Source organism: Sylvia atricapilla, chromosome 7 (assembly GCF_009819655.1).
Source record: "Sylvia atricapilla isolate bSylAtr1 chromosome 7, bSylAtr1.pri, whole genome shotgun sequence".
NCBI classification, from domain to species: Eukaryota; Metazoa; Chordata; class Aves; order Passeriformes; family Sylviidae; genus Sylvia; species Sylvia atricapilla.
Genome location: NC_089146.1, coordinates 7330230 through 7356977, shown reverse-complemented (window position 1 = coordinate 7356977; position 26748 = coordinate 7330230). Strand labels below are relative to the sequence as shown.

At 39.3% G+C, this 26748-nt stretch overlaps 1 protein-coding gene across 2 annotated transcripts in view; it reads left to right on the top strand.

Moving 5' to 3' along the window:
- The window catches only part of COL5A2 (collagen type V alpha 2 chain), a 97973-nt gene extending 71432 nt beyond the window's left edge, over window positions 1-26541 (top strand). For both annotated transcript variants that reach the window (XM_066322514.1, XM_066322513.1), the window contains exons 19-54: window positions 1369-1467; window positions 1912-1956; window positions 2051-2149; window positions 2565-2618; window positions 3133-3240; window positions 3745-3798; window positions 4510-4608; window positions 5260-5313; window positions 5821-5919; window positions 6018-6071; window positions 6170-6223; window positions 6715-6768; window positions 7336-7389; window positions 7726-7770; window positions 8202-8300; window positions 9070-9177; window positions 9299-9352; window positions 10859-10912; window positions 11020-11073; window positions 12084-12137; window positions 12902-13009; window positions 13117-13170; window positions 13369-13422; window positions 14491-14652; window positions 14739-14846; window positions 15746-15853; window positions 15997-16050; window positions 16377-16484; window positions 16586-16639; window positions 17907-18014; window positions 18838-18891; window positions 19619-19726; window positions 21354-21645; window positions 21805-21992; window positions 23833-24057; window positions 24906-26541. In XM_066322514.1, the coding sequence (XP_066178611.1) occupies window positions 1369-1467; window positions 1912-1956; window positions 2051-2149; window positions 2565-2618; window positions 3133-3240; window positions 3745-3798; window positions 4510-4608; window positions 5260-5313; window positions 5821-5919; window positions 6018-6071; window positions 6170-6223; window positions 6715-6768; window positions 7336-7389; window positions 7726-7770; window positions 8202-8300; window positions 9070-9177; window positions 9299-9352; window positions 10859-10912; window positions 11020-11073; window positions 12084-12137; window positions 12902-13009; window positions 13117-13170; window positions 13369-13422; window positions 14491-14652; window positions 14739-14846; window positions 15746-15853; window positions 15997-16050; window positions 16377-16484; window positions 16586-16639; window positions 17907-18014; window positions 18838-18891; window positions 19619-19726; window positions 21354-21645; window positions 21805-21992; window positions 23833-24057; window positions 24906-25052 (3327 nt within the window). In that variant the 3' untranslated portion in view covers window positions 25053-26541. The remainder of the gene's footprint in view (window positions 1-1368; window positions 1468-1911; window positions 1957-2050; window positions 2150-2564; window positions 2619-3132; window positions 3241-3744; window positions 3799-4509; window positions 4609-5259; window positions 5314-5820; window positions 5920-6017; window positions 6072-6169; window positions 6224-6714; window positions 6769-7335; window positions 7390-7725; window positions 7771-8201; window positions 8301-9069; window positions 9178-9298; window positions 9353-10858; window positions 10913-11019; window positions 11074-12083; window positions 12138-12901; window positions 13010-13116; window positions 13171-13368; window positions 13423-14490; window positions 14653-14738; window positions 14847-15745; window positions 15854-15996; window positions 16051-16376; window positions 16485-16585; window positions 16640-17906; window positions 18015-18837; window positions 18892-19618; window positions 19727-21353; window positions 21646-21804; window positions 21993-23832; window positions 24058-24905) is intronic.
- The last annotated feature ends 207 nt before the right edge of the window (window positions 26542-26748 follow it).

The window sequence follows — 26748 nt, the reverse complement described above, 5'->3', positions numbered from 1 at the left end:
ACAGTATGGAGGCAGGGCCTTCTAGTGCTGAAACTTCTAGTTTTGGCCAAGAAAACTTTTTGAGATGACCTAGGCTGGTAAGGGAAATGCCTGAACCCAACAGAGATGTGTGGTTCATCGCTACAGAGCAAATTACAATTAGTACCTCTTATGGATAGGAGTGATTGGGCTGTGAAATGAAAAACTTTCATTTGCTGCAGCGCTGTCCTTGTGGCACTTCCCTCCCTTAGCCTTGAGCCAGTGTCTTAGAAGGTAGAAAAGACAACTCACACAGCTTCCTTATACTTCTTATTCATGCCCTCCATCCAGCTGCTCCTCTTTGTCCCTTTACACTCCTAAAACATGGTAAGAAAATGTTATACAAGAAGAAACTCTCAGCTGGTCAGGTAGCCAAGATCAGCAGATGTTCTGTGTTGTTGTGAAGCTGGCAACATTCATGACACTGTTTGGAAACAAGCCTTAATAACATTAGCCACTTAATCATAGAGTCATAGAATAGCAGGTTGGAAGGGGACCTCTAAGATCATCTGCTCCAACCTTTCTTGGAAAAAGCACAGTCTAGACAGGAGTGTGCAATTAAATGACAGCCCTTGCAGTATATGTCATAAAATGTTTTAGTATGGCTCAGCATGATTTTACCCAAGTAAATGTTTAAAAAAGCTGTCACGTGGTGAATCAGAGCTTTTGAAAAGGAGAAGCTACCTTCAAGTTTGATCATCAGATGATGTAAAATTGGAAGAGTTGCTTTGAACTTGTAAAAGCTCAGCAGATTATGCAATGAAGATGTGGACTTGTTTTATGAAGATGTGATATTAACAGCCATCAGTTCCAAAAGGCGTACTTCCTATATAAAATGAAAATTCAAAGAAGATCATCCAGTCTAATCTTGCAGGGATTTGATATTTAATATAGTTCTGTAACAGTGAGTTCATCTGTGCTGTGCAAACAAAACCCCAAATCAACCAACCCCAGATGTGTTACCATATCTAAATCTTAAGCCTTGCTGTTAACGAAGGTAAAGAAAACCACAAAACAACCCTTGTAAAATTACAGACACATAGTGGAATTTCAGAGAGAGGGGTCTGTTCTTGGTCTTATTTGGACTCCTGGATAGTGCTGCTTTTCTGCAGAGAGTTTCCTTGTCTTGCATACATGGAGAAAAAAATCCTGTCTATAATTTCATTGTTCGCATTCACCTAGAAGTAATAGAAACAAAATTAGGTAAGAAAATTGTATTTGAAGGATAATAAACTACTTCAAACATGACTTATTTTTCTGTTATAAGCTCAGTATTCCTCCTGAGCTACTCTGTAGCACTGCTTTTTAGAGCGAAATAATCTCCCGTTGTTTTCTCATGTGGAATCCTAGGGTGAAGCAGGTCCAACAGGTCCTCGAGGTCCTGAAGGTCCTCAAGGACAAAGAGGTGAAACGGGTCCTCAGGGCCCAGCTGGGTCGCAAGGTCTTCCTGTAAGTACATCGGATTGAGCTCCTCAGTGCTCAGCTCGTGCATGTTCATCTGTTTATGGGGGTTTTTAGTGCCCCATCTGATACTTTGTTTTACTCAAATTACCTTTTTTCCCAAGGAAAAGATGTCTCATTCCTTTGTTTTGTGCTAATTGTATTGATAAGTATTTGTGATTTTATTACAAGTTGGAAAACTGGAAGTTACAGAGCTCGATACAGTCTCAATCTTCAAAGTACTTTAAAACTTAAGCATAAGATCTTCAACATTAAAAATCTCATTCATTTGCATGCTTTATTGCCCTGTTTAGCATTTGCATATGTTGCTGCATTTATTTAATAGCCTTTATTTCCTGGTCTTGTACAGTGGATAAAATAACTATCTTCTGCTGTTGTGATTGATGCCCATCTCATTAAAATGATTGTTAATGATTGGCACTTTATCTTTAGGGCGCTGAAGGGACAGATGGCTCCCCCGGTGCAAAGGGCCCTACTGTAAGTAATCCTATTTCCTGCTGGAGAAATCGTGTAAGTTAATTTCTTTTATTTCCTTATTTTGATCGTGTTTCCTTGCTGTTTGTGTCTGTAGGGCTCTCCAGGCACTGGCGGCCCCCATGGATTACCAGGCCCCCCTGGTTCCCCAGGACCACAGGGCAGCACCGGCCCCCCTGGGATCCGAGGCCAGCCGGTAACGGGGTCTTTGTCTCCTGGGGAATTGCAGTGTCTGCCATGTGTCACTCCATGCAACTGAAGCAGGGATTAGCAGTGGGCTTCCTTTAAATACAGCAGGAGCATGCCAGGGAGAGTGCTAAGGCTCAGATCCTGTCAATCTGCCGTGTATCCAAAACACCGCTACTTCTTTGAAAAAGACGCGTCTTTATAAACCTGGGAAAAGAGATTTGTTTAAGTTTTTGTCTTGATAACGTAAAAATACAAAAAGCATAATAAGGGTAAAGACAAACCATTATAAGCATCATATTATACTGCCTACAATTTTTGACTGAACTAGGAAATGTTTGTTTCATGGCATACATAATACAAAATGATGAAGTGATTTATGCAGACTTTTAACTTCACTGTTGCTCTTCATGTGTTTGTTTCAGGGAGACCCTGGTGTCCCAGGTTTCAAGGGAGAAGCTGGACCCAAAGGTGAACCTGTAAGTCTCCATATGCTTTTTAGGATGAAGAGGAAACACAGAGGCTTATAACCATGTATCTTCTGGGAGAAAACAAACTCTGCAGAGTTTGAGTTGGTTTATCAACCAATCTTCAGCTTTTCTTTCTCAACAGTTAAATAATCATGTAACAACTGACAAAAATATAGACGTGAAGTAATAGTTTCTTTACCACTTCTTCTCCTTTGAAAATTTCTGTTAGTCTCACTGAATTTTGACTTCTTTGAAGCTTGACCAGATACAAATTATTGTGCGTGATTATAAGAAGCAGTGTACAGCCCAACTGCAGAATTACAGTTTATTAGCTTATAAACATTGTAAAAGAGAAAAGCAGATGCTGAAAAGCTGTTATTTTTAACTGATCCAAAATCTAACTGTTTTTTTCTCCTTTATTTGGAAAAATGTTTATAATGTCCAGAAGACAGTCTGTTTATATATGCCTGAGAAATGGTGAGTTTAACAAGATTTTTTTTAAATAACATTTTATTCTCACTAGGGCCCACAAGGTCCCCAGGGTCCCATTGGCCCCATAGGTGAAGAAGGGAAAAGAGGTCCTCGAGGTGATCCAGGGTCAGTAGGTCCACCAGGTCCTGTTGGAGAGAGGGTAAGGAATCTAGAGGAATAATATGTCTTAAGAGATGCACTACTAAGCTGAAAAGCCTTTTTACCTACCCATGGGTGTTCTCACAGCTTGATTGTGGGTGTAGACAAACCTTATTTTCCTAGCAGTAGTTGCTACTGTGCATTATTTTTTTTTACACTGGACACTTTTATGTGGGGATCCAGTCCCCAGGATAGTATGGTAGCAGGAGGGATGGAGATAGGACAAGCTCATCTGCAGACTTTTTCCCACACCTGTCCAACTGCTCATCTTTGCTTTCCATGAGGCTGTTCACACAGAAGGAGCTGTCCAGCATGCATCAATGAGACACTGATATTTTTACCATTCTAAGACATAACTCTCACCCCCCAGCCCCCAAGTTAAAGTACTGAAGTAAGAAAATTATAAGTAAATGAACTGAATCTTCAATCTATAAATCTGGTCCTTTATCTGTAATAAGCTATGTAAAAATTAGGATAATTGTCTCATATTTACTGCTTTTCCTAGGGTGCTCCTGGTAACCGAGGTTTTCCAGGTTCTGATGGCTTGCCTGGACCAAAGGTAAATGAAATTAAAGTGTCCATCTTCTATTGTGTAGTTTGTTAAATCTTCATACATCCAGATATTTAAAAAGAAAGTATTCCATTAAAAATGTCTGCTTCTGGGCAAAAAGGCAGATCCAATTTACAAAGGCCAAAAGGAAGGCTGAAATGTTTTGAGACAAAACCTTTTTGGGAAAAGTCACTTTCAGTTCTCATGATGTTCAGCTTTGCTTGCTTATCCCTGGCTTAATGCTCCCTCATTTTGAAATGTGCACAGATAAGAGATAAACGTTCTATAATGCTTTATGTATTGCTGTGTAGGAGGAGGCTCTGTGAAAAGTTGACTGTTCTTTGTGTGTGGTACAATTTTCTAGACTTGTCCCCTTAAAAAGATTGGTTTTTCTGGCTTTCCTAACTACTCTAACACTTCCAGGGAAGAGACTCACATTTGTCTAGTACTTCTGTAAATTCCTAACTTCTTGGTAAAAATACAGGGATTCTAAAATGCTTACATAAGCATTTATATAAGCATTTAAGGAAGAGACAACTTTTAAGTAATACTTTTGGGGAGAGAAGGTGATAGTTAGGAAACTAATAATAGTAAAAGTATTAATTATTTGTAACTTTGTTTGCAAAACTAGCTCCTTAATAGAAGATGCTGTTTTTATTTAACTTTCTCCTGCTGTCACTGTTCTAGCTGTTGACGAGTAACTCACTGGTGTCTTTCTAGGGAGCCCAAGGAGAGCGTGGTCCAGCAGGATCTTCTGGACCTAAAGGAGGTCAGGGAGATCCTGGACGTCCTGGTGAACCTGGCCTTCCAGGTGCAAGGGTAAGGGACTGAGGGCAGTACCCTATAAACCCCGGCACCTTTCCTTTTCCAAAGGCACCAGTGAATGGTTGGGAATTCAGAAGCTGTTACACAAAGGCAGACTGGTTTCAGTGGGGCTAAAGGCCAAAAGACCTGTCTCTATTTCCTGCTGATGTTGGGAAGAACAGGTTTTTGTCTTAGAAAAAGGAGAAATAGCCCTGATTGAGAACAGCTGATGCAAATGAATGAAGTATGTGTGTAAAGCGCAGTTGCCACACGTAACATGAATTGAAGGCCTGCCTTCATTAGATTGGGGGTTGATAACAGAAGACTGAGTGGTGCATATCACCTAGAGATTTTTTTCAGGAAAATTATTGGAGGACAATTCAAAATATCAGAAAAGGGGATAAAGGGAGCAGTAAAATGTGGTACAGATTATGGCAGAAATAAATATGAGCCTTTGAGAAGCTCAAGATGTATAAAGCCAGAGAAGAGAGAATAGGAAGAAGGAAGATCAAAGGCAGTGAGAGATGAAGTGAAGTGAAGATAAGGATGAAGACCTTTGACATAGAGAAGTTAGTAACTGAGGATTTCTTTGGGATTTATTTATATTTTTTTATTGTTATAAAATGATAGCACTAACTGCAGCACCAATACTATTCCTGTTTTTAGGGTTTGACAGGAAATCCAGGTATTCAAGGCCCTGAAGGAAAACTTGGCCCCTTGGTAAGTTACAAAAATTTTTTTTTTTAGTGAATGTCTCAGTAATTCAAGGTCCTACCTCACTGAAATTGCTTTTATTGACATGAGTTTTCTTTATTTATTAAGGCTAATCTTCTCTCTTGATTGTTCATTCTACATTCCTAACTTCAAAATTAGTACCAATGACATTTGTTTAGTTTTTTCTGTGTAGCAGTGTCTTGTGCTTACCAGCTGCTGCATCATAGTTAAATGGTTGAACTAAATATTTTTCTTGTTGTCGCTTCAAGGACACAATAAATTATTTGTACTTGAATAATTTCTAATAATTGCATAGCATTTGCATACTGCATACTGCAATCCAGCAGTATGGCTATTGCTATGTCTGCTCTGAAGACATTTTGATTGATAACTGAAGCCCCAAACCAGGTTAATATTATTTTCTTTATATATGCAAGCATTTTCTTGGTATTACTAAGCTCATATGAATAAATATATTTAGAATTTAATGTCAAAAATGCTTTATCTCTGCAGGGTGCTCCTGGGGAAGATGGACGTCCAGGTCCAGCAGGTTCCATAGGAATCAGAGGTCAGCCAGGCAGCATGGGCCTTCCTGGGCCAAAGGGCAGTAGTGTGAGTATGGCAATCCCTGTTTGACTTCAACCATTTCTGTATATTATAATGGATGAAAAAAATATCTGAACCTGCTCATTTTTATTTCTGCAATCCAGGGTGATCCTGGAAAACCCGGAGAAGCAGGCAATGCAGGAGTCCCAGGACAGAGAGTGAGTGTGGCTCTGATTTGCACTGATTACAGAAAATGGTGTTTTTCTGTTATGTGTGCTCACTATACAAGATTTCTTCCCCTGTCATTTTAATGTAGGGAGCCCCTGGTAAAGACGGTGAAGTTGGCCCTTCTGGTCCTGTTGGCCCACCAGTAAGTCACCTTTTACCTCTCTGCCTGCCTGGCACTCTGGCCACTCACTCCTCTTGGCTTCTGTTCTTACCAACCTTCAAACCAGTTGTTGATTCCAAGCAAAAAATTCCAAGAACATTTAAAGAAAAAAAATAGTCCTAGAAAAATTGATAGCTTTGTATTAAAATATCTATATTAGTAGTCTAATTCCTTTTACTAACCATTACAAAAAATAGCGCAAGGAGTAAAAAGTTATCATAGTTAATTTTCCCATCTTGGTTTTGATGAAACTGAGTGTTTTCCTGTTACCAGAGAACCTTTAGGGGAAGGATTTTAAAGAAATGATACACGTCCTATTACATCTTTTAGATAGGGCATCTTGTCCTGGGATAAGTAAAAATGTATAATAAATAAATACCTAATTAAAATATATATACATATTCAGAGAAAATAAAAATGGTGGAGCCTGCCTATATTCCTCTTCTGTTTACTTATTACTTCCTTTTGTGTAGGGTCTGGCAGGAGAAAGAGGAGAACAAGGCCCTCCAGGTCCCACAGGGTTTCAGGTATGTGCCTTCATTTAATTTTTTTTAATTAAAAAATAAACAGCCATGTCTTTATCAACTGAAATTGGAGAAATTCAATCGAATTGTGTATAATGTAACACAACTTCACAACTAAGGCAAGGATGTTCAGAATAGTTAATGATCCATAACTTTCATATCACCTGTGCACTAAACCAAACTGGCAAAGGCTTAAATACCAGCTCTGTATCCCTTGAGAAAACCTTTGATGTTAATCAGTTTTAATTTGAAGATTTTCCAAAAAAGTTCCAAATACGTAGCAAAATAATTGTCTTGATAATAAAGTATTAATTAAATCAATATTTGTTTATGGAGAATTTTACTTTAAGGGCTAAGATGTCCTACAAATGTTAAGGAAGGGCTGCCATCTCATTTAGAGAGGGGCAAACACTTTGATGCAATATTTATGTAACTCTTTCCCTTGGGGATCTCTGAGGGTGTGCTCTTCTACTGAGTGTACTTCAACATTCATGATCTTGGTGTCCTAGTTAAGTCTGGATTTACATAACTTTCTGTCATGTTAGTGACCATTTTATTTTCTTTTTACAGGGCTTGCCTGGCCCACCAGGTCCTCCAGGTGAGGGAGGAAAGCCAGGTGATCAGGTAATGTATGTGTAACATAACATTAAAAGGAATACAATTTATAAAGTAGTTTTACATTTTCTTCTCTTTCTAATTGCATTTCCCACTCTGTTTCAAAATACTTACTGATTGATGTAGTCTGCAAGCTGTCCAAGAACTGCTTTGGCTTAAAATAATTATGAGAATCTGTGCTCTTGGACTGAGCTGGACTATCACCTCTTGTCACTGACAGATAGGATTTAGAACTGGACATCTACATTCACAGTACTTTGGAAATAAAAATGTTTGTCTCTAATTTCCATAGCTATAAAGTTATGAATATGATTTCATAATGATAATGGTGAATTTTTTTCTTAGGGTGTGCCTGGAGATCCTGGAGCTGTTGGTCCATTGGGCCCCAGGGTAAGTGTTTTCTTTCAGAGTTTAAATATTCATAAAAGTTCTCTGAGGTTGGAAGTTGATGCGTAATATGGACTTTAACAGCATAAAGTCAGTATTTGACCTTTCCCATCAACAAAGTGGTTTTAAATATGGATATGTTTTAAGATAGTTTCTGTAAAATCTATCACCTTTAATGATTTTTGTAGCTCCTGAAGTGGTGTTGAGTACCAGCTGCTAAATAATTTGGGTAATGCTGTGAAATGAGAGTTTTTAGTTTGCTGAGCAATGTTATTTCCCCCATCTGTAACAGTAAAAGCATAAAGCTAGTTTTTATTTCATCAGTTCTCCTAGAATTTGTTCATAGGCTGTACCGTGCTTATGGTGGATTTAGGATTTTGTATACCAGAATTCTGCCTTGCCTTGTAAATAAATGCTAACTTTCCATTTTGTAGGGAGAACGTGGCAATCCAGGGGAAAGGGGAGAGCCAGGTGCCTCAGGACTCCAGGGTGAAAAGGGTATGGCAGGAGGCCACGGTCCTGATGGCCCAAAGGTAAACTGAGTGGAGATTTGCATTGCTGCAGTGATGTGATGTATAATTCTGCTTATTTGTATGAACATAAGAGAGGTTTTTTTATTATAAATATGAAAGGCATATCTGTGTATAAGGAAGGACTCACAATTCCAATTATTTTCCAATTATTACAATATAAATAACATGCTGCAACATACTTAAATATTGAGAATTCACAGTGGAACTGGGTAACACCATTTCTGAACTTCAGAAAGCCTTCTAGCAATGTTGTAAGAGCCATGCCAGGTTACACAAAGACACTTTGTAGGACTAAGCAGTTAAAAGAAAATGCTAAAAGATTCATGCCTACATGCATGTACCTGCTATGGATGTGATTAGGCCAGCAAAGTCAGGGCAAGCAGGGAGTGCCTCTAATAGGCATGGATTGTAGACATGCAATAGACATGAACATCTCTGCCCTTGGCAATTTCTTCCTGTACCTAGTTTCTACCCAAAAACCTATGTAACATCAAGAAAGATTCTCAAGCTTCTTTTTTTGTCTGTTTTCATCTCCAGTATGCACTGATTAAATATTAATGTATTTGGAAGAACTACGATATTACAGTTGAACTTCCTGAGTAACACAATGGGAAAAGAAAAGTATTTGGATGTGAATAAAGTCCAAATTTCAGATAAAATTACTACTTAAAACTGTACTCCAGAGACTTCAGCACAGGCACAACATGTTCTGCTGCCTGGAGACGAAGATGCTTCTCAGATGAATAGCAACAACTTATTTTTGTTCCAGGGAAGCCCAGGCCCTAGTGGGACACCTGGAGATCCAGGCCCACCAGGCCTTCAGGGCATGCCTGGAGAGAGAGGGATTGCTGGAACACCTGGCCCTAAGGGTGACAGGGTAAGTCTGTTCATTGCTGTCCTCCCGAGTTAACCTGTCCCTTAACACTGCAGTTATTCCACTGACCCACTCAGCATTCAGTGCTGTGACTGGCCCTGAACTTTGTGGGTGTTTTCCATAGGGCGGCGTTGGTGAGAAAGGTGCTGAAGGTACAGCTGGCAACGATGGGGCAAGAGTAAGTAAATCTGTCACTCTCTTTAGACCTGCTCTTCACACGCAGCTTGTTTTCTGTGCTAGAGAACTCAGCTTGTAGAGTTCTGTGCAGTGTTATCACGGTGTGTCATGGGTTTATAGTCATTACCTCACACTCCAAATGTTCAGATTTTTCAGGACTGCTGTGCACAAGGTTTTGGGGTGTCTGTTTTCCAAGCCCCTCTTTGGTATCATCAATAATGTGAGTTAAGAGCTCAGTGAAAAGGATTCACAGCTGACTTGGGATTCATCTAAGTTGATTATAGTAAAAAATACAAAAACTGAACAGGCAAAGATGAATAGGCAGAAAGCAAACCTTCCAGCTCTCAGTCTTGGACTAAGGCATGTGCCTTCTCTTATTGTCTGCATTGAATTGCCCACAATGTGTCTTGAATTTCACAGATGAAAATTACTGTCAATGTACTAAGCTTCACATAAGCAGTAAGTTGGTGGCACTTCTAGAAACTTAGGAATCTCCATTGCATTAATAAGGTTCTAGTCTGCTCAAGATGTGCTCAAGGCACATTGCACACACTCTGCTGCACAGACCAGCTGACCAATAATCCCAGCTGCAGTGGGTTTTCTTTGTGTGCACTGACCATTTTTCCTTCCTGGATAATATTTGAGGTACCTTTTACATGAATTGAGAATATATCTGAAATTCTTGGGTTGTGCAAACCAGTAGGAGTACTAGCTGCTTAGCATTTGGAAATCTGAGGTACAGTCAAAATACGAGGATCCTGTCTGGACTAAATTTATTGCTAAAGAGGAAAAAAATATTTTGAGAAACCCTGCTATACAGAAACTCTAATAAAATTATCATCTGTGAGCTGGAATTGTTTATCTAAATCAAACATAGATCAATCAAACATATTATATCAAACCTAGATCATATCTAAATCAAACATTATCCCAAGATACAGAGCAGTTCTTCGTTAACGAACAGGTGAAGTGATGGTGAGTTGAAGGATCATTATGTGGGGTTGGTGGGTTTGGATGGAGAGTTTTCAATGTATTTGCCTGCCTTATGAAGAGATAAAGAACATTTCTGAGTAGTCTGTAAGATCTAAATGACTCTTCAGAAAAAATGATGGATACTTTAAAATTAATTAAATAAGGTAAATACTAACCTATAAGAAACAGAACTCTGTGCGATTGGTTAAAAATGCTTGATTTCTTTTTGAGAGAACAAAATAAAGGTGGGGCTTTTTTTAAATATCATTTGCCTTATTCATGAATACTGCATAAAGCAGATGATGAACTTAAAAAAGAGAGAGAATGAAGGAAAGCAGGTCTTTTGTGGGGAGTTGGGTCATTAAGAGAGGAAGTCAAGTCAATGTTAGGTAAAGAAGACAAAAGAAGTTTCCAGAAATAAAGTAGAAGAATTCAAAGGAATGAAAAAGGGAATGGTAATATATGAGAAATTCTAAACTACCCTTTTTTGGAGCATCACTTTTCTAACTTCCTTTCATCTCAATTTTTTCAAAAGGGTCTCCCTGGTCCAATAGGCCCAATGGGTCCAGCAGGTCCCACTGGTGAAAAGGTAAACAGATTTTTATTCCATTTCCTCCTGAAGTTTCTTGGAATTATCACACTTCAGTAGTGTTTTAATGTTACTTGGGAAATAAAATCCTTTCATTTTGTTTTAAGGGTGAACCAGGTCCTCGAGGTCTAGTTGGTCCTCCTGGTTCTCGTGGAAACCCTGTGAGTAAACATGCTTTGTTTTTGTCTGGTATAAGTTAACAATACCTAACTCTGATCCAAACTCCAGGCATTTTTCTTATTTGCTGATATATTTTCCCCTTTTTGTTTCCCTTTTTCTGTAGCCAGATGTGAAGTTCTGGCTTGTTGCTGTGCACTTGCAAAAGTATTACCAGATTTTCTTCCTGTGACCTATACTTGTTTTAGGGCAAACTTTATAGTGTTAGTCTCACTTACCTCACTCCTGAAACTATGCCACCACTTGTAATCGTGTCAATGTTTTTAAAAGCATGCCCCTATCAGATACCACTGTATATAAATAAATATTTAATGGGCAAAGCACAGAGGTAATCCTTAGTTCATCCAGTTATGTAACTCTTGTCATCTTCCATCTATTAGTAATTTGAAGTATTTGAAGGGTTGACTTCAATTAGGGAATTAGAGGCTCAGCCCTTCTAGATCCTTCATACTGCTTGAAATTGATTATGCCCCTGTCATAAATCAGAACTTATTTCCAATATAATTTGGAGCAGCTTTGACCCTTTTAGGGGAGTGCTGGCCTTCAGCTGCTTCTTTTTCCAAGCAAATGTTGTGTGGAAAGCTCAGTCAAAGCCTGTTGTGACCTTACAGAAGAGGACATCTTTGAACTAGTGTTTTTTTTCCCCAGTGTGATTGGAGTGGTAGGTTGAATGAAGTGTGTGCTCTTTGGCCATCCCTGGAAGGGAGGAGTTGTGACCAGAATTTCTCCTAATGCTGTTTTAATGCTTGCCTGTGTCTTCCATCTCTGAATTCTGAAAGCTCAATATAATCTTGAACACATGGCAGCTTTTAACATCACAGCTAGTATCCTTTATTTTATGATTAAAAGATCATTTGATTCTGATTAATAGAGCAAAAGTATAATGACACTTATGACAGTAAATAATTAACAGCCTTTCTGATATACTGAACTGTAAATAATATTATCTTTAGAAAGATGGTTGTTAAATAGTTATTTCAATTTTTCTGACCAGGGTTCCCGAGGAGAAAATGGCCCAACTGGCGCTGTTGGTTTTGCTGGCCCTCCGGTATGTTTTTTTGGAACACTAATGAGTTTCCTTTACTCATGCTTTGACACACTTCATTTCCTTCATTACAAATAATATTGTGGTGTTCTGGATTGGGAGTCACATTTTTTCCTGCAAAAAGAGCTGTTTCTTTCTCCCATCAGTATATCAAGTGAAGGAAAGGGCCAGTAAGTGCCCTAGACAGTTGAAAAATGGTTTTCCTGTTAAGATTATGTAATTGCTCACCAGATTTCATATTTTCATTAATATGTTATATTGCTCCTTTGAGATTAAAATGAGGGAAGTTAAAAAGTGACTACTGAAAGTAGCAAAGATCTGCACCATGAGTAGTGAAGGCTGGAATGAGGTGATGGACAGATGGACTGGAATACCCTAAGCTTTCCCACAGCCTAAGTATCCTGTTTCAGGATCCTTTTCACAGTCTTGCACCTGCTTCCCTTGGTGGGAAAAAAAAGCTTATAAAAGACAATGTTTGTTTTGTAACTGCTAAAGAAAACAGAAAATCTAAAGAGAAGAAAAATGTGAGCTAGATAAGTAAAATATTTAAAATGGAAATACTGGCTTCACAGAATGCTTAGAAAATGTCATGTATGATCTTCTGAAGACCATGCTGAATTGTTAAACAAATGCAGTGTTTCCTGGACTGATTTTTACCGCTGGTATTTTTTTTTTTACCCTTTTAGAAATTCTCTACAGAATTATTTTGTTAGGAAAGATTTGGTGTTGCCTGCCCTGATGTTTCTTCTAAATATTATTTTTTATAGGGCCCTGATGGTCAGCCTGGTGTGAAAGGTGAACCTGGAGAACCTGGACAGAAAGGAGATGCTGGGTCTCCAGGACCACAGGGTCTTGCTGGGTCTCATGGTCCCCCAGTAAGTATGAAGAAAATCATCACAGAACCAGTGACATAGGCTGATCTTGTTCATTTAAAAAGATATGGGTATTCACTATCATCCCTCTCTTTCTCCCTTCTTTTTAGGGCCCTCCAGGTGTTCCTGGTCTGAAAGGTGGTAGAGGAACTCAGGGTCCACCTGTAAGTAGATATTATGTGTTGAGACCTGATTGAAGATAATCTAATACCAAGATATTATATAATGTGTATATTATTCTTTATCTTAGCTTGTTTTTTTGGTATATAAATATAATTTGCTCACTAATTCAGCCAAGAATATTTGAGGTAACTAGATGGGTTTTTTTGATAAAGATGGCATTAAAAAGGGGCTTTTTTTAGGGTGCTACTGGATTCCCAGGATCTGCCGGAAGAGTTGGGCCTCCAGGACCTACTGTAAGTTAATTATCATTTTCCTAGTAGGTATGTTTTATAAAACGGTCACCAAGAATCTGAAGGCTAAATAAATCAAGAAAGGTGAAGCAGTGTTTATGGCCTGCTGCTATTGAAAAGAACAGCTTGTCAACACTGACTTCTGTGACTGATTGTTTGCATCATTAAATAAAGCTTATTAGTCTTCAGCTTGGTCCAATTCCTGATATTGCTTCAAGGCTTTCCATTGGGTTAAGTAAGCTTTCAAATTGCTGCTCAGATTGCTCAAATGACTTGATTGCTTAGAGGAATACAAACCCCAAGTTATATTTTCCTCTATATTTTACCTTTTTTTCCTTTCAGTGGTGACTGAAATTAGGACAGTTTTCGGGAAAGAAAGAGCCTCTACTGGGCTCTCTCATTGGTGGAGTTACTCATAAGTTCCATTAACATAAACTCAAAACAAACCCACAAACACAAAATCTCTTCTGTTCAAACATTTTCAGAAACACTATAAAAAAATACTAGCAGTGGATCAAGTCGAGGGTTGAACTCCAGAGAACTGTGTCATGCTTCACATGCTTTTTAATGTTATAATGAAAAAAACAATGCAGTGATTGTAAGGTTATCAAATGTGAGGTTTATGGAAAACTTTAAAAGACGTGAAGTCTTTTAAAAGTATTTGAGAAAATGAACAAAGGTCTGTTAAAACACTAATTTGTACCATGGAAATAAAAAGTTTGGATATGGACTTAAGCTTGATGATATTAGAAAGAATGGGCAAGGGTGAGTTTTGCAGCAGTGGTTATATACTTGAAGTGAAAGAAAAAAAAACCAAAGAGAAATAAAAAAAGTGTCTTTTAAAGGAGTGAGTTTGGAATTGAAGATTGGGAGGACATGGGTGGAACTTGGACATAATTTGATATTTATTTAATTTCATTTTACCATAAAAGAGATGATAATAGCTTGTAGCTCGTTCACATTTGTTAGCCTCAGAGTGCTCATTTCTAGTTGATTGAAACACAGTCCTTCGAGTTTTACTGTCGTGGTCAGAAAAGGGTCCAAAGTAATGATGTGTTTTCATTTTTTTAGGGAGCCCCAGGGCCTGCAGGGCCTATTGGTGAACCAGGAAAAGAAGGTCCTCCAGGTCTTCGTGGTGATCCTGGTTCCCACGGCCGTGTGGGAGACCGAGGGCCCACTGGCCCTCCTGGTGGCCCTGGAGACAAGGGTGACCCTGGCGATGACGGGCAGCCGGTGCGTCCCTTGGCTGTGCTCCCAGCTCCAGGCTTGTCTGCTGCTGCTGACCTGACAGTGACATGGCTTTCTCCTCTGGCTTTCAGGGCCCAGATGGCCCCCCTGGTCCAGCAGGAACCACTGGTCAGAGAGGGATTGTTGGAATGCCAGGACAGCGAGGGGAGAGAGGCATGCCTGGGCTGCCAGGACCTGCAGTAAGTAAGGACCAGGCTATGTGCCACTGGCCTGGGAACTTCAGTGTGGGATTTGCAGTGTGGTGCTCCTTAGCAGGAGGAGGAAGCTGGAAAACTCCAGTTGCAGGACTTAATAGAGAGAGAATAGTAAAGAACTTAACCTCATGCAAATGCATGAGGTGGAAGGTTTACTTCCTTTTTGTTCCTGCCATAATGGGAAGTCTGAATCTGAATTAAGAGGAAGTGGGTAATAGCGTTAAGGCTTCTGTGTAAAATGTTCCTATTTGACTTAAAACTTGATCCCTGAAAAAGCCAGCCCCACACTCTCATTTAGGCGCCCAAAGGTCACTCGAATGTGAGCAGATACTCTGTAAGCACTGTTACATAAATTGTGAACTACAGCCTTCCAAACTGCCACTTCAGCTCTCTTGCTTTCATGTAGGATTTATAGATATTTGTTGGATAGCCTTATGATCCAGTAGACCAAGCAATTAAATAGACCATTAGTAAAAGGGTTGGTATGGAGGATGTGTCATTACCATTGGATCCATTAAGTCACTTTATAGCTAAAGCTGGCCAGGAATTTTTCCAGGCTAACAAGGTTTGTTGGTGTCGAGACAGAAAAATCATGTTAATTATTTCAAACTGCATTATATTTTTCTGAAATCTAAAATACCATACCTCTTGCAGATAATGACATCAGACTTACTGATTTATCAGTAACTTCTTAAAAATACAAAGTATTTTAAATACATACTCAAATTCTGTCAGAACCTTTTCTTTAAATGTTAGAGGTTTTTTAATTAACAAACGTAGATAGTATTTCAGTCTAGATTAATGAGCAGTTTGGCAAGAAGTAGGTTTTTAGTGCTTTCTTTGTTTTGTGATTAAAGTTTTAATATATTTGCTATCTTTTTTAGGGTACTCCAGGAAAGCAAGGTCCCACTGGGCCACCTGGGGATAAAGGTCCCCCAGGACCTATTGGCCAGTCAGGTGCCACTGGGCCTGTAGGTGAAGCTGGTCCTGAAGTAAGTATTACAGCATTGTAGCATGCCAGAAAAGACTGGTGGGGTTCTCCTGAAGTTAGAGGTGGAGAACAACATTCTGGTTCTTCTAGAAATGCAGGATTTCAGAGCTAATCAACAGCTCTACTTTTATTCCATAACTCCAGGGACCTGCTGGTAATGACGGTACTCCTGGACGAGATGGAGCTGTTGGAGAACGTGTAAGAATATATTCTTTTCTTAATTTTCTTCTGCAAATCCCCATTTTATTATTGACTCACTGTAGATTTTCTTTTCATTCAGTTAACCTGGATGGAGAGCTTGTTCTGAAAGTGTATCACAGCTTTGAATATAGTACCTCTCAAAGCTGAGGATGCCTGGCTAAGAGGCTAAGAACATCTGCCTCCACAAACTCAGACTTGAGTTCTTGCAGCAGGAATATCTTTGTAGGTTGCAATTGCTCAAAAACAGACTGGCAGTGCTACAGTTTTGTTGCTCTGGTCTAGACCAGTCCTCTTTAGATTAACAGTGACATTCTGCTTTGCAGGGTGATCGTGGTGAACCTGGCCCTGCAGGCTTACCAGGCTCTCCAGGAGGTCCAGGAACTCCAGGTCCTGTTGGACCTCCAGGAGATGCAGGTCAAAGAGGTGAAACTGTAAGTGAGGCTTTAAAAAAAAAAATCCTTAGTTTATCAAAAACTATTGTGTATGGTTTTTGTGCAGTACCTGACATTCTTTCTGTATGCAATCTCTGCAGGGTTCTCGAGGTCCCATGGGTCCCCCAGGCCGTGCAGGAAAAAGAGGTTTGCCTGTAAGTTGCCCACGGTCACTGTGGTTTTGTCTGAGATACCACTGGGGAAAGTGTGTGTGGAATTCAGCCCAAATGAGAATGCCAAGCAAGGCTTCACCTCGTGTTCTGACTGCAAGTGGGTGCAAGGAGCTGCAAAGCTGCACAAATTTGGGTATTTGTGTTTGGATACTCCAGTAGTGCTTTGGATACTCCAGTAGTGCTCTTTATTTGGAGCCGTCTGGATAATGGTAGGACCTGAGTTAGCAAATTGCTGGAGTCTGGTCTAAATAAGGGGTAAAGAAATGAATACTGAACAAAAAAGGGATGTTTTTAGATAAAAATGGCAGGAAAAACAACAAAATCACCTGTTCCCATTAAAAGGCATTAATTCAACCCATGAATGTCCAACTTCAGTCTGAAAAGGAAAATAAACAAGACTCCTCTTTTTTTTATGTTACATAAGTCTTTAACAATCCAAGCCTGGAACAGAAAATTAATTGCAAACTTGGGAAATTCAAAACAATGTTGTCCTGTCCCTAAGCAGATGTATTTGAGAGACAGTGAAGTTTATTGAGCAGTTACTGATAATGATGCCATTGATAAACTATTTGGAATCCTGCATTGAGAAATTTAGCATGCAATTTGGGCTGACAAATATAGAATTGAAAACAGCAGCCACATTTCCCAGTGATTCTTGAATTAATGTAAGAAGTTTGAAATTATCAATGCTAACAACAAGGAAATTGTGACAGTAATAGGAGCAAGGTGCTCCTGGATGTTGCTGTCTGTAGTTAGGGAATGTAACTTCAGTTCTACTTTAATCATAATGAAGGTGAAAAAGCTGTGAGAAGGATGCAGCCTGAATGATTTCATACTGAAAATATGCTTTATTATTATGAGCCTGTAAGAAATCCTTAATATTTCAATCTCATCCAGAAAAATAATTTGCCATATACAATAAGGTGAAGAAATATATGAATATTTAAAAAATAGGTTTTGCAAATTATTTATTATCATTAGTACAGATTTGTGGTTTTCTTACTGTATTATGTAGCAAAGTAGGATACATTTGCTACAACTGTATTCAAGCACAGCACAGTTCTCTGTAATTACTTACTTATTCTTTGGCAAAAAATTAAGATTCTTGGAGCTGCCTCAACATCACCATCTTTCTGGCTTTAAAAGGGAAGGACGTCTGAGTGCAGTGTCTAAAAGCAAATGAGGGGACTTTCAGGTTGGAGATTTTTCTCCAGCTGAGAATTTTACATTTCATCATTGATATTTACAGGGTCCCCAAGGACCTCGTGGTGACAAAGGTGATAATGGAGATCGAGGCGACAGGGGCCAGAAAGGACACAGGGGTTTCACTGGACTTCAAGGCCTTCCTGGCCCTCCTGTAAGTTGTTCTGCTTTCACTGTAATTTTATTTGCTTGCTACTTAAATAGTGTATCAGGAACATAGTTATTTAAAGAGAGAAAAAAGCAAACTAGTTATTTTTCCCCACAAGGTGTTTGAGTGGCCTGCTGTCTGTACTTGCTAATATTTTTAATGCAATTTGAAAGTACTCTTGCACCTGTTGTTGCAAGATGTGCGTTCTCCTATTCTTGTTCCCGTTGCAAGGCCAATCTCTGACATTCAGTGAACTGTCAGCACAAGTTGGTAACAAAAGCTGGTAGTTTTAGATAAGCTGTTTAGAGTGTGAAATGCTTTTCAAGAGTGTTTGAATTCATTAGAGTCAAGGAATCCAGTGCAAAATCCCAAAAGGACTGTGAGAGCATCTCTTGCTAATACTTTCCAGAACTTTGTGATTTCATTGTCAGTTGAATGGAAATATCATGGAAAACTTGCCTTTTTTTTTTTTACATTTACTCACTGGTGCTGTGGAAATGCTGGAAGTTTCAACACACAGGAACAGCAGCAACAAAAAGACCCCAACACCCAAATTACCTTCTCACTTGGTGATAGCCCTGTCATTTGCTCTCTTGTAAGCCACTGATTATAAATACCTCAAAACCAGGGTTTTTTTGAGAAACAGCTTTGCAGCCAAGCACCAGTAAATTTTATTAAGTTACAAAGGGATTAAGATAAAGGGACCATCCACTGTTTATGTACATTTTAATCCTATTCATACCAAATTGTGTATATCACACACTAATGCCTTAAAACTAAAGTAAATTCTTCTAAATAGCACAATGATACGATAATTTCTTCTTTTTAGGGTCCAATTGGTGAACAGGGCAGTCCTGGCATCCCAGGCCCATTTGGTCCTCGGGTGAGTATAACTTTTAAGGTTTTTCTTGCTTGGAGTTTGTTGTTTTTTTTCCTCACTCAGATGTGTATTTCTGCATCACTTTTATTTCAATGACTTTTATTGACTTTGGTGTCATATGGTGATTACCCTGGTTTCTTTTGCTGAGACATCACCTTGTTTAATACAGTAAAGCTCTGTCATGGGTGTAGTTATGGTAGTATTAAAGGTAGATAAAAAATGTCTTCTCAGGATGATGACAGGGCTGCAGTTTCTTTTTACAGCACCTTTACTGCAGCTGATACAAGTCATGTGGCAGCTCTGCTAATCCCTACTCTGCCTCTCATCCCCCTTCTCATTGCCACTCAAAAATAAAGGAGAAATACTGTCCCTTGGGAACATCCAAGGGAGGCACTACATCTACTTCTGAGCCTGTACCTGAGGGTGGACAGAAGGTACTCCAGTCTGCACAGCATCTGGAATCTGGAACTGATCCCACTTAAATGGCTAAGAAAAAAGATACACAGCTGAGCCAAGTTATATTATCTGAGGTGATTTACTTGAGAAGAGCAGCTTTTCAACTGCCTTCTTACTTTTACAAAAGAAGAAAAAAGGCGATTTTTAAAAATTTGGTAATAGGCACAAGTAATCAGATTCTTTTCCTGAGATGATATTGCTTATAATGGGCTGTTTAGTAAAACTTTGTTATTAAATGCTAAAATATATTCCATCTGTCTCCTATATTTTCCAGGGTCCTCCAGGTCCAGTTGGTCCTTCTGGAAAAGATGGAAGTCCTGGTCCACTCGGGCCAATTGGGCCTCCTGGTGTTAGAGGGACTGTGGGAGAAGCTGGACCTGAGGTAAATTGATGGGGATATGGGGGGAAAGGTTATCTTCAAATAATCAGATTGTTTTGTACAGCCCATCACATTATTTTCTTGAACATCTATAAGCTCAAGAAAAATGATAAAGTCTGATAGTTGCTCCAGCAAACATCCAGGGTAACTGTATTGAAAGGGTTCATTTCTTACTCATTTTCATCTTCTGGACCTGGGATGATCCCAGCTCACCTTCATGCTGGGCAGAGGTTTACAGACACTAACCATGAACTAATTTGCTGCTGATGAAAACTGTTTTGACCAGTTTAGAAAGTCTCAAACCTTGCTGAATGTCCCAGGCATATTGCACTTGTACCAATTCAAAACCCTCAAAAAAGGGGTAATTAAACTATTTGAAAGAAGATAAATAAAAAAAAATAGAGGAATTTGAGAAAAGAGTGATCTAGGTGATCACATGGAGAATTAAAAACTGATATTGCTTATTTTGTGGAAGAGGCAGAAGAAAATAAATAATGGGCAAGAAAATGAAGGCAGTTTTTGCTGACTTTGTCTGGTAAGACATAGTCTTTCCTGTGTTTGTCATGTGCTAATATTCTGTTTCATTTGAATTTCTGCTAATTATCACTATCTCCACTGCTGCCCAGACAACAAAACCTGTATGAAAAGTCTATGGCAGAGCATAAGAATATGTCTCTATCATCTGTGGAGTGAAACCATACACGAAAATATCACATTCCAATATTTTTAGTTTTGCTTTCCATGGGGGGCCTTGCATGCAGCTGTAAGTCGGAGCCAAAAAGCAAGAAATAAAAGTTAAGATTTCACTTTTCAGACACGGTTTGTGTTAGTTTGGATTAGCATTTGGAGCTCCAGTTGTGAGTTCTGAAGTAATGACTCTCAAAGAAAAGGCCAGTTCTGATCCACCACCTGGTGCACCAGGGCATTGAAATTCACCTGGAGGTACATTAGAGACTTTGTGCTGCCAGAGAAGGGCTGGCAGGGTGAGATGTTTATTAACAGATACCTTCTCACGTGTCCCACTTCATGGTGACAGAAGGACCTCACAACCCACCATTTGGGAAAATTTACTTAGTCAGGAAAACACTTGCATTTCCAAGTAAGGATGATGTAGATTCTGTCCCACAGAAAGATCAGAGTTCTGTGGCCAGAGAGCTCAGCACTGTGCTGGAGAAATATAAAGATGCCTCTAGTGCCAGATTTTCCATCCAGGAAAATGATCCTGAGGCAACCTAGGGGAAGCAGGAATTTTCAGAAAGAAAGTTGTTAGGCAGGGATCTCAGCAAGGAGAGACAGGTTAAACAAAGGGAATGAGGGCATTCCTCGGTGACTTTTTCCAGCTGTTAAATTTTAGAATCAGGAGTAAGAAAAAGTTGAGCAAGGCATGAAGGCAATCAGAGAGGACACAAAGCAGAGTGAATATATACCTCACATGCAGTTCTAATTTCTTACCCCTGTTCTTTGAAAGATGGATTCTTTATATCTGAATTATTCTTTATGCTTTAGAGTGACTGGGCCTGAAGTTTTGGTTTGGTGTTTTTTGGTTTCTTTTTTGGTGGCAGGCTTTGCTGTCATTTGGCATAGTATTTACTCTACTGGACCTCTGTTGCCTTTTTGTTTTGAACCCTAGGGCCCACCAGGTGAGCCTGGTCCTCCTGGCCCTCCAGGGCCCCCAGGCCACCTCACTGCTGCCATTGGTGACATCATGGGGCACTACGACGATGCCATGGCGGATCCCCTCCCAGAGTTCACTGAAGATGAAGCTGCCCCTGATGACCACAACAAAACAGACCCAGGAGTGCACGCCACGCTCAAGTCCCTGAGCAGCCAGATCGAGACCATGCGCAGCCCCGACGGCTCCAAGAAACACCCGGCGCGCACCTGCGACGACCTGAAGCTGTGCCACCCCTCCAAGAGGAGCGGTGAGTTCACACCTCTGCTGTGTGCCCTGAGCCTGCCCCCTGGCCAGCAGGGCCTGCTCACTGGCCTGTGTGCACCGCTGCCACCCATCTGTGCTTACGTCCTGCCAGTTTTTTCCAGAATCTCTGTCAGGTAACAGTTGTGTTTTCTGTTCTTTGTAGGTGAATATTGGATCGATCCTAACCAAGGATGTGTTGAGGATGCTATAAAAGTGTACTGCAACATGGAAACTGGGGAGACCTGCATTTCTGCCAACCCATCTACTGTACCCCGTAAAACGTGGTGGGCCAGCAGGTCCTCTGACTTAAAGCCAGTTTGGTATGGCCTTGACATGAACAGGGGATCACAGGTAAATAAATTCAGGCACTGTTAAGAATTGGCCTCTGTGAAGCTTGCTGCCTTGTGGTTTGGAGCTTCATCTGGTGCCCTGAGCAGATTCTGCTACAGGCAGAACATTAAACTTGTTGATTGACTGGCTTATGGTCAACTGATTGTTGGTGCCATATAATAAAGATAGGAAATAGCCGGGGAAAAAACAATCCAAGTGCATCCAGTGCAGGATTGGCTACAGTAGACCACTGCTGGACAAAAACATCAGCTTCTCTATCAGCCTTTTACTAGATCTCTATCTTGTCCTTAAACAACTCTAGTTCTGCCCTGATACATAATCCAGATCCCTGCTGTTTTAACTGAATTCTAATATTCCTTTCAGAAAACTCTATACTGCTAAAAATTATGAAACTTACTTTATAATTTTGTTTTTGAATGGAATTATGATTGTTACAATATGTATCAGGTTGATCCATGATGAATCCATCAGTCTCTAGGCAGAAAAAAATTTACTCACCTTTCTGCTGGGTTTTTTCCTCTATGGTAGCTTCTAAAATTAGGCTTAACAACCCTGACAAATAACAGAAGTTTACTCTATGCACAGTATATAATTTATTAACTAGTTTTTGCCATTTTTAATCTTAGTTCATCAAAAGCACAGAGAATATATTTAAATGTTACTTCATAGAGCATTATTATCTTTAAATTAAGTATTTGGTGTGTAAAAAAATAATGCTGTTATCAACTGGATTACGGAAAGCAGTTCAGAACTTGAGAAAAGGTGTGATATTGATTGAGAACTGATGTGATACTGATTGCTTTTTTGAGATGGTTTCACTTATTACTAAATTCAGGGAGTCTTGCCATGACCCAACACATCCCAGTTGATGTTTAGCTGCCTGCAGTGCTGCACAGAGGGGTTTGTAAGGCAGATGCTCTTTGGAGGAAGGAATCATCTTCAGGAATATTAAAAAGAATATTTCAGTATTTTTGAAACACCGTCAGATTTGGTAACAAATAGTATGAGCTATGTAATAGCCAAGTGCACTCCCTATGGATTTTAAACAATAAATGTGTCCAAGATTACTGAAGAGAGGTTATACCACACTTTATACATTATGACAGTACCAGTGAATAAGATTTTATCTTCACTGGTTTCAGTGAAATGTATAAATTTTTAGTCATTCTTGACTGTTGCTTTTTATGTTGCAATGATTCATAAAACATGAATAAAATGGAATATGCATGGACAGGAAAAAGAAAATTGGATGAATTTTAGAATTTTTCTTACTGGTAGAAAATTGCTTTTTTTAATAGGAACAGCGACACTTTGTGAAACATTTGTCAAACTATGCCAATTGATTAGTTTTAAAGGCCCATGTGCAAATGTATAGTCATTTTTATACAGTCAAACTTATTCTGTTTGTGCTGCTTCTAAATACAATACAATCCCTACAGAAAAGTTAATGATTTGGTGATATATCAGGTGCATTGTAAAAGAGTTTTCTGGGCTTCAAGTTTCTTACCTGTTTCAAGGTTGCTCTAATGCACTACTTCATATGTAAGAATCCCTTTCAGAAATGAGGCAGAATTCACTCCAAAGCTTGGCATATCTGTGGAAGCCAAACTTCCTCTGAGTTTTTCAGCTGCAGAGAATTATGATCAAAATTCTCCCTGTCAGAGAATAGCTAAACTTCTTTGTCCTCAACTGGCAGAAAATGACAAAAGAAACTGCCCATAGATTTTTTGTAACAGGCCTCCTACTAGTCATGTCTTCAAGATTACAATAATGGCAGATGTTTGTAAATTCACCAGCTCTTAATTTCAGTGTCCTGTGACCTATTTCTTTGTCTCCAAAGTTCGTGTACGGGGACACAGCTGTCACTCAGATGACATTCCTGCGCCTCCTGTCCAAGGAAGCTTCCCAGAACATCACCTACCTTTGTAAAAACAGCGTTGGGTACATGGATGACCAGACGAAGAACCTGAAAAAAGCTGTGATTCTGAAAGGGGCCAATGACCTGGAGATCAAGGCAGAGGGAAACAGCCGCTTCAGATACACTGTTCTGCACGACAGCTGTTCTGTAAGTTCAAGGCTTTGGCCCTTTGCTGGGGTGGAAAAAGACTTCTGTACTTTTTCACTTCTCTCTTGAATTAGAAAAAAAAAAACCCACGCAAGGAAGTAATTAAAATGCTGCGGGATTTTATAATGAATTGTAGAAGTAACTGATAAATCAGGGATTTTGCTATAATCTAGCTTCAGGTAATAGAAGTCTGCACTATTTAGAGGCTATTTGCAAATTCCAAATTCCTTCTTAATGAGCATACTGAGATACATATCTTGGCATTGTGCATTTCCCAGTACTTGCTTGGCTCTGAGTGGAATCACACAAACTGGTGAGACAACCACAAACTTTTGTCCACCAGACGAGCAAGATTACTGCAGCAGTACTGTGGAGTAAGCTCACTAGTACTATGACTGAGCTGCAAAGGAGCTTTTAGGAGAAAAATCTCCCTAAAATTTTGTGGTGGGCACAGACCCCAGCAAGTAATAGATTTTTCACATTCATAAACAGTTTCAGCCAAGACCAACATACTGGCAATTATTCCTAAATCTAGTCTTGCTCCTGAAATAAGTTAAGTACTCTCTGTGCTTTAAAGTAAGCCCACAATTATGGATGAAGGCACATATTATTAACACATAGAGAAGAATTTCACAGCACAAGGGGAAAGTCAGCCCTGATGTGTCAGTCTGATAGATCTGCTCATTATAGATACTTCAGAAGAGGTGCAGAGCTCAGAGTGTTCCTCAGCAAAGGTGCAGTGACACTCTCTGGAGCAATCAGACAACCGACTCACCAGTTGCACTTCAGGCTGGTTTTGACATATGCTCTGGCCTTATTTTAAATTTTTCCCTTTTTTTTCCCTCTAGAAACGTAATGGGAACGTGGGCAAGACTGTTTTTGAGTACAGAACGCAGAACGTGGCACGCTTACCCATCATCGATATCGCACCCGTGGACATCGGCAGTACCGACCAGGAATTTGGAATTGAAATTGGGCCAGTTTGCTTTGTGTAAGAGCGAGGGGGGAATATAACACACTACCCAGCAACAGCAGCAATTAAAACGTGAACTTAGACTGATTGAAGTTAATCCTGAGACTCTTGAAGTAATGGCTGATACTGGATCAGCATTGTATATACAGCTCTTTCTAAATGCCCGGCCTCCTTTTGAATATTTATTTTACTTACAAACCTTCCGTTTTCAATGATTGAAACCAACTTTTTAGTACAATTGAAAGAGGATTGATGACCACCTTCTAAAAGTAATAAGAATCCTTTACCTCGGTTTTGTTTCAAATTATCTTGACATTTCCTGGTATCCAAAATAGATAGATTTAATGTGGAACTATGTAAAGCTCTAATGATTATTTCTTTTGCTTTGATGTGTACTGAATAACAGAAAAGTAGAGCACTTTTGTGAACTGTTGGCTATATTTCAGTCATACCTACTCCCTCTACCCCAGTTTGTGTTCCTGTGGTTGCCATGCACAGAAATCTGTGTCATTTGTAGAAGAAAATCTCTTCAGACAAGACCATCTTAATTTGTCATTGTTTTTCTTGCACTTTTCTCTATGTAAGTCTGCTCAGAAGAGTGATCCATAGCCATGGTTAATTTATGAAGTAAAAACATGACTGGGGTAAATACGAGTTTTCAGTAGGGTTGTCCCATATATTAACTTTTAAGGCTAGATTTCACTTTTCACAATGTACTGTGTAATTCCATTAAATTATCCTTAATCTCCAAAATACGTCTTAAACCCAGTACTTGTTGATTTTCCAATATTTGCCCATCTGAGAAGCCATTATGTATCGAATTATACAGATGTCTTATATATGGTGCCAATTTCTGTACGTTGCAGACCATTCACATGTATACCAGACCAATTGCTAATAAAGAAAGTTTAGAAATTCCTTGGTTTTAGCTGACATCCAGACATGCATCACCAGTAATTTGACTTACTGGCCTTGAGCTGTCAAGGCAGGAAAGTTCCATCATGTCTTAGCATGAGCTACCTCATCTCTGGAAGTTGGGATGCAATTAATATTCCTGGTTTTATTTTAGATATTAAAAGGTGCTATGCTTCTGTTGTTATTTCAAGGTAGGAGATAGGCAGGGCAAAAAAAAAAATAAAGCAACAAAGTGATGGTGCTAAATGACTCTCTAGAAGGCTGACAAAATAAAGATGCCTATTGTCAATGTCATGTTCAGAGCTTAGCTGTTAGGCTTACAGTGTTTGAGAGAACAATGTTACAGTGCATTTAATTGTTGGTCATTCAGTATATAGAATGTTTTGTACCTCCAGCATGCTTTATTTTGTAAAGTATGTGGGTACAAACTTACTTAGGTTTTTCGTTTCTTTACTGCATCTGTGCTTTCCACGTTTTTTTGTTTGTTCCTTAAAAAAAAAAAATAAACAGCTGGGGCTCTCCCTAAAGAAAGTCATGCACATAGCTTTTTTCATGTATCTTTGCAAAGCATTTAATTAAATACATGCTTCTCGCTATGTAAGTGGTTTCCTTTTTGTAAAACTCCTTCCAGTTTGTTCATTCCATACCAGTTCATTCCCAGGAAATTAAAAATAGAAGTATTTAATTGTTGTTCAGTTGCTGTTTGCATAAATCACTTGGAAGGCATTGAGAAATATTTTGAAGATAGGAGTACGGGAGCATTTGTAAAGTACCTTCTGTGTCAATTTTCACAGGTAGGTGTC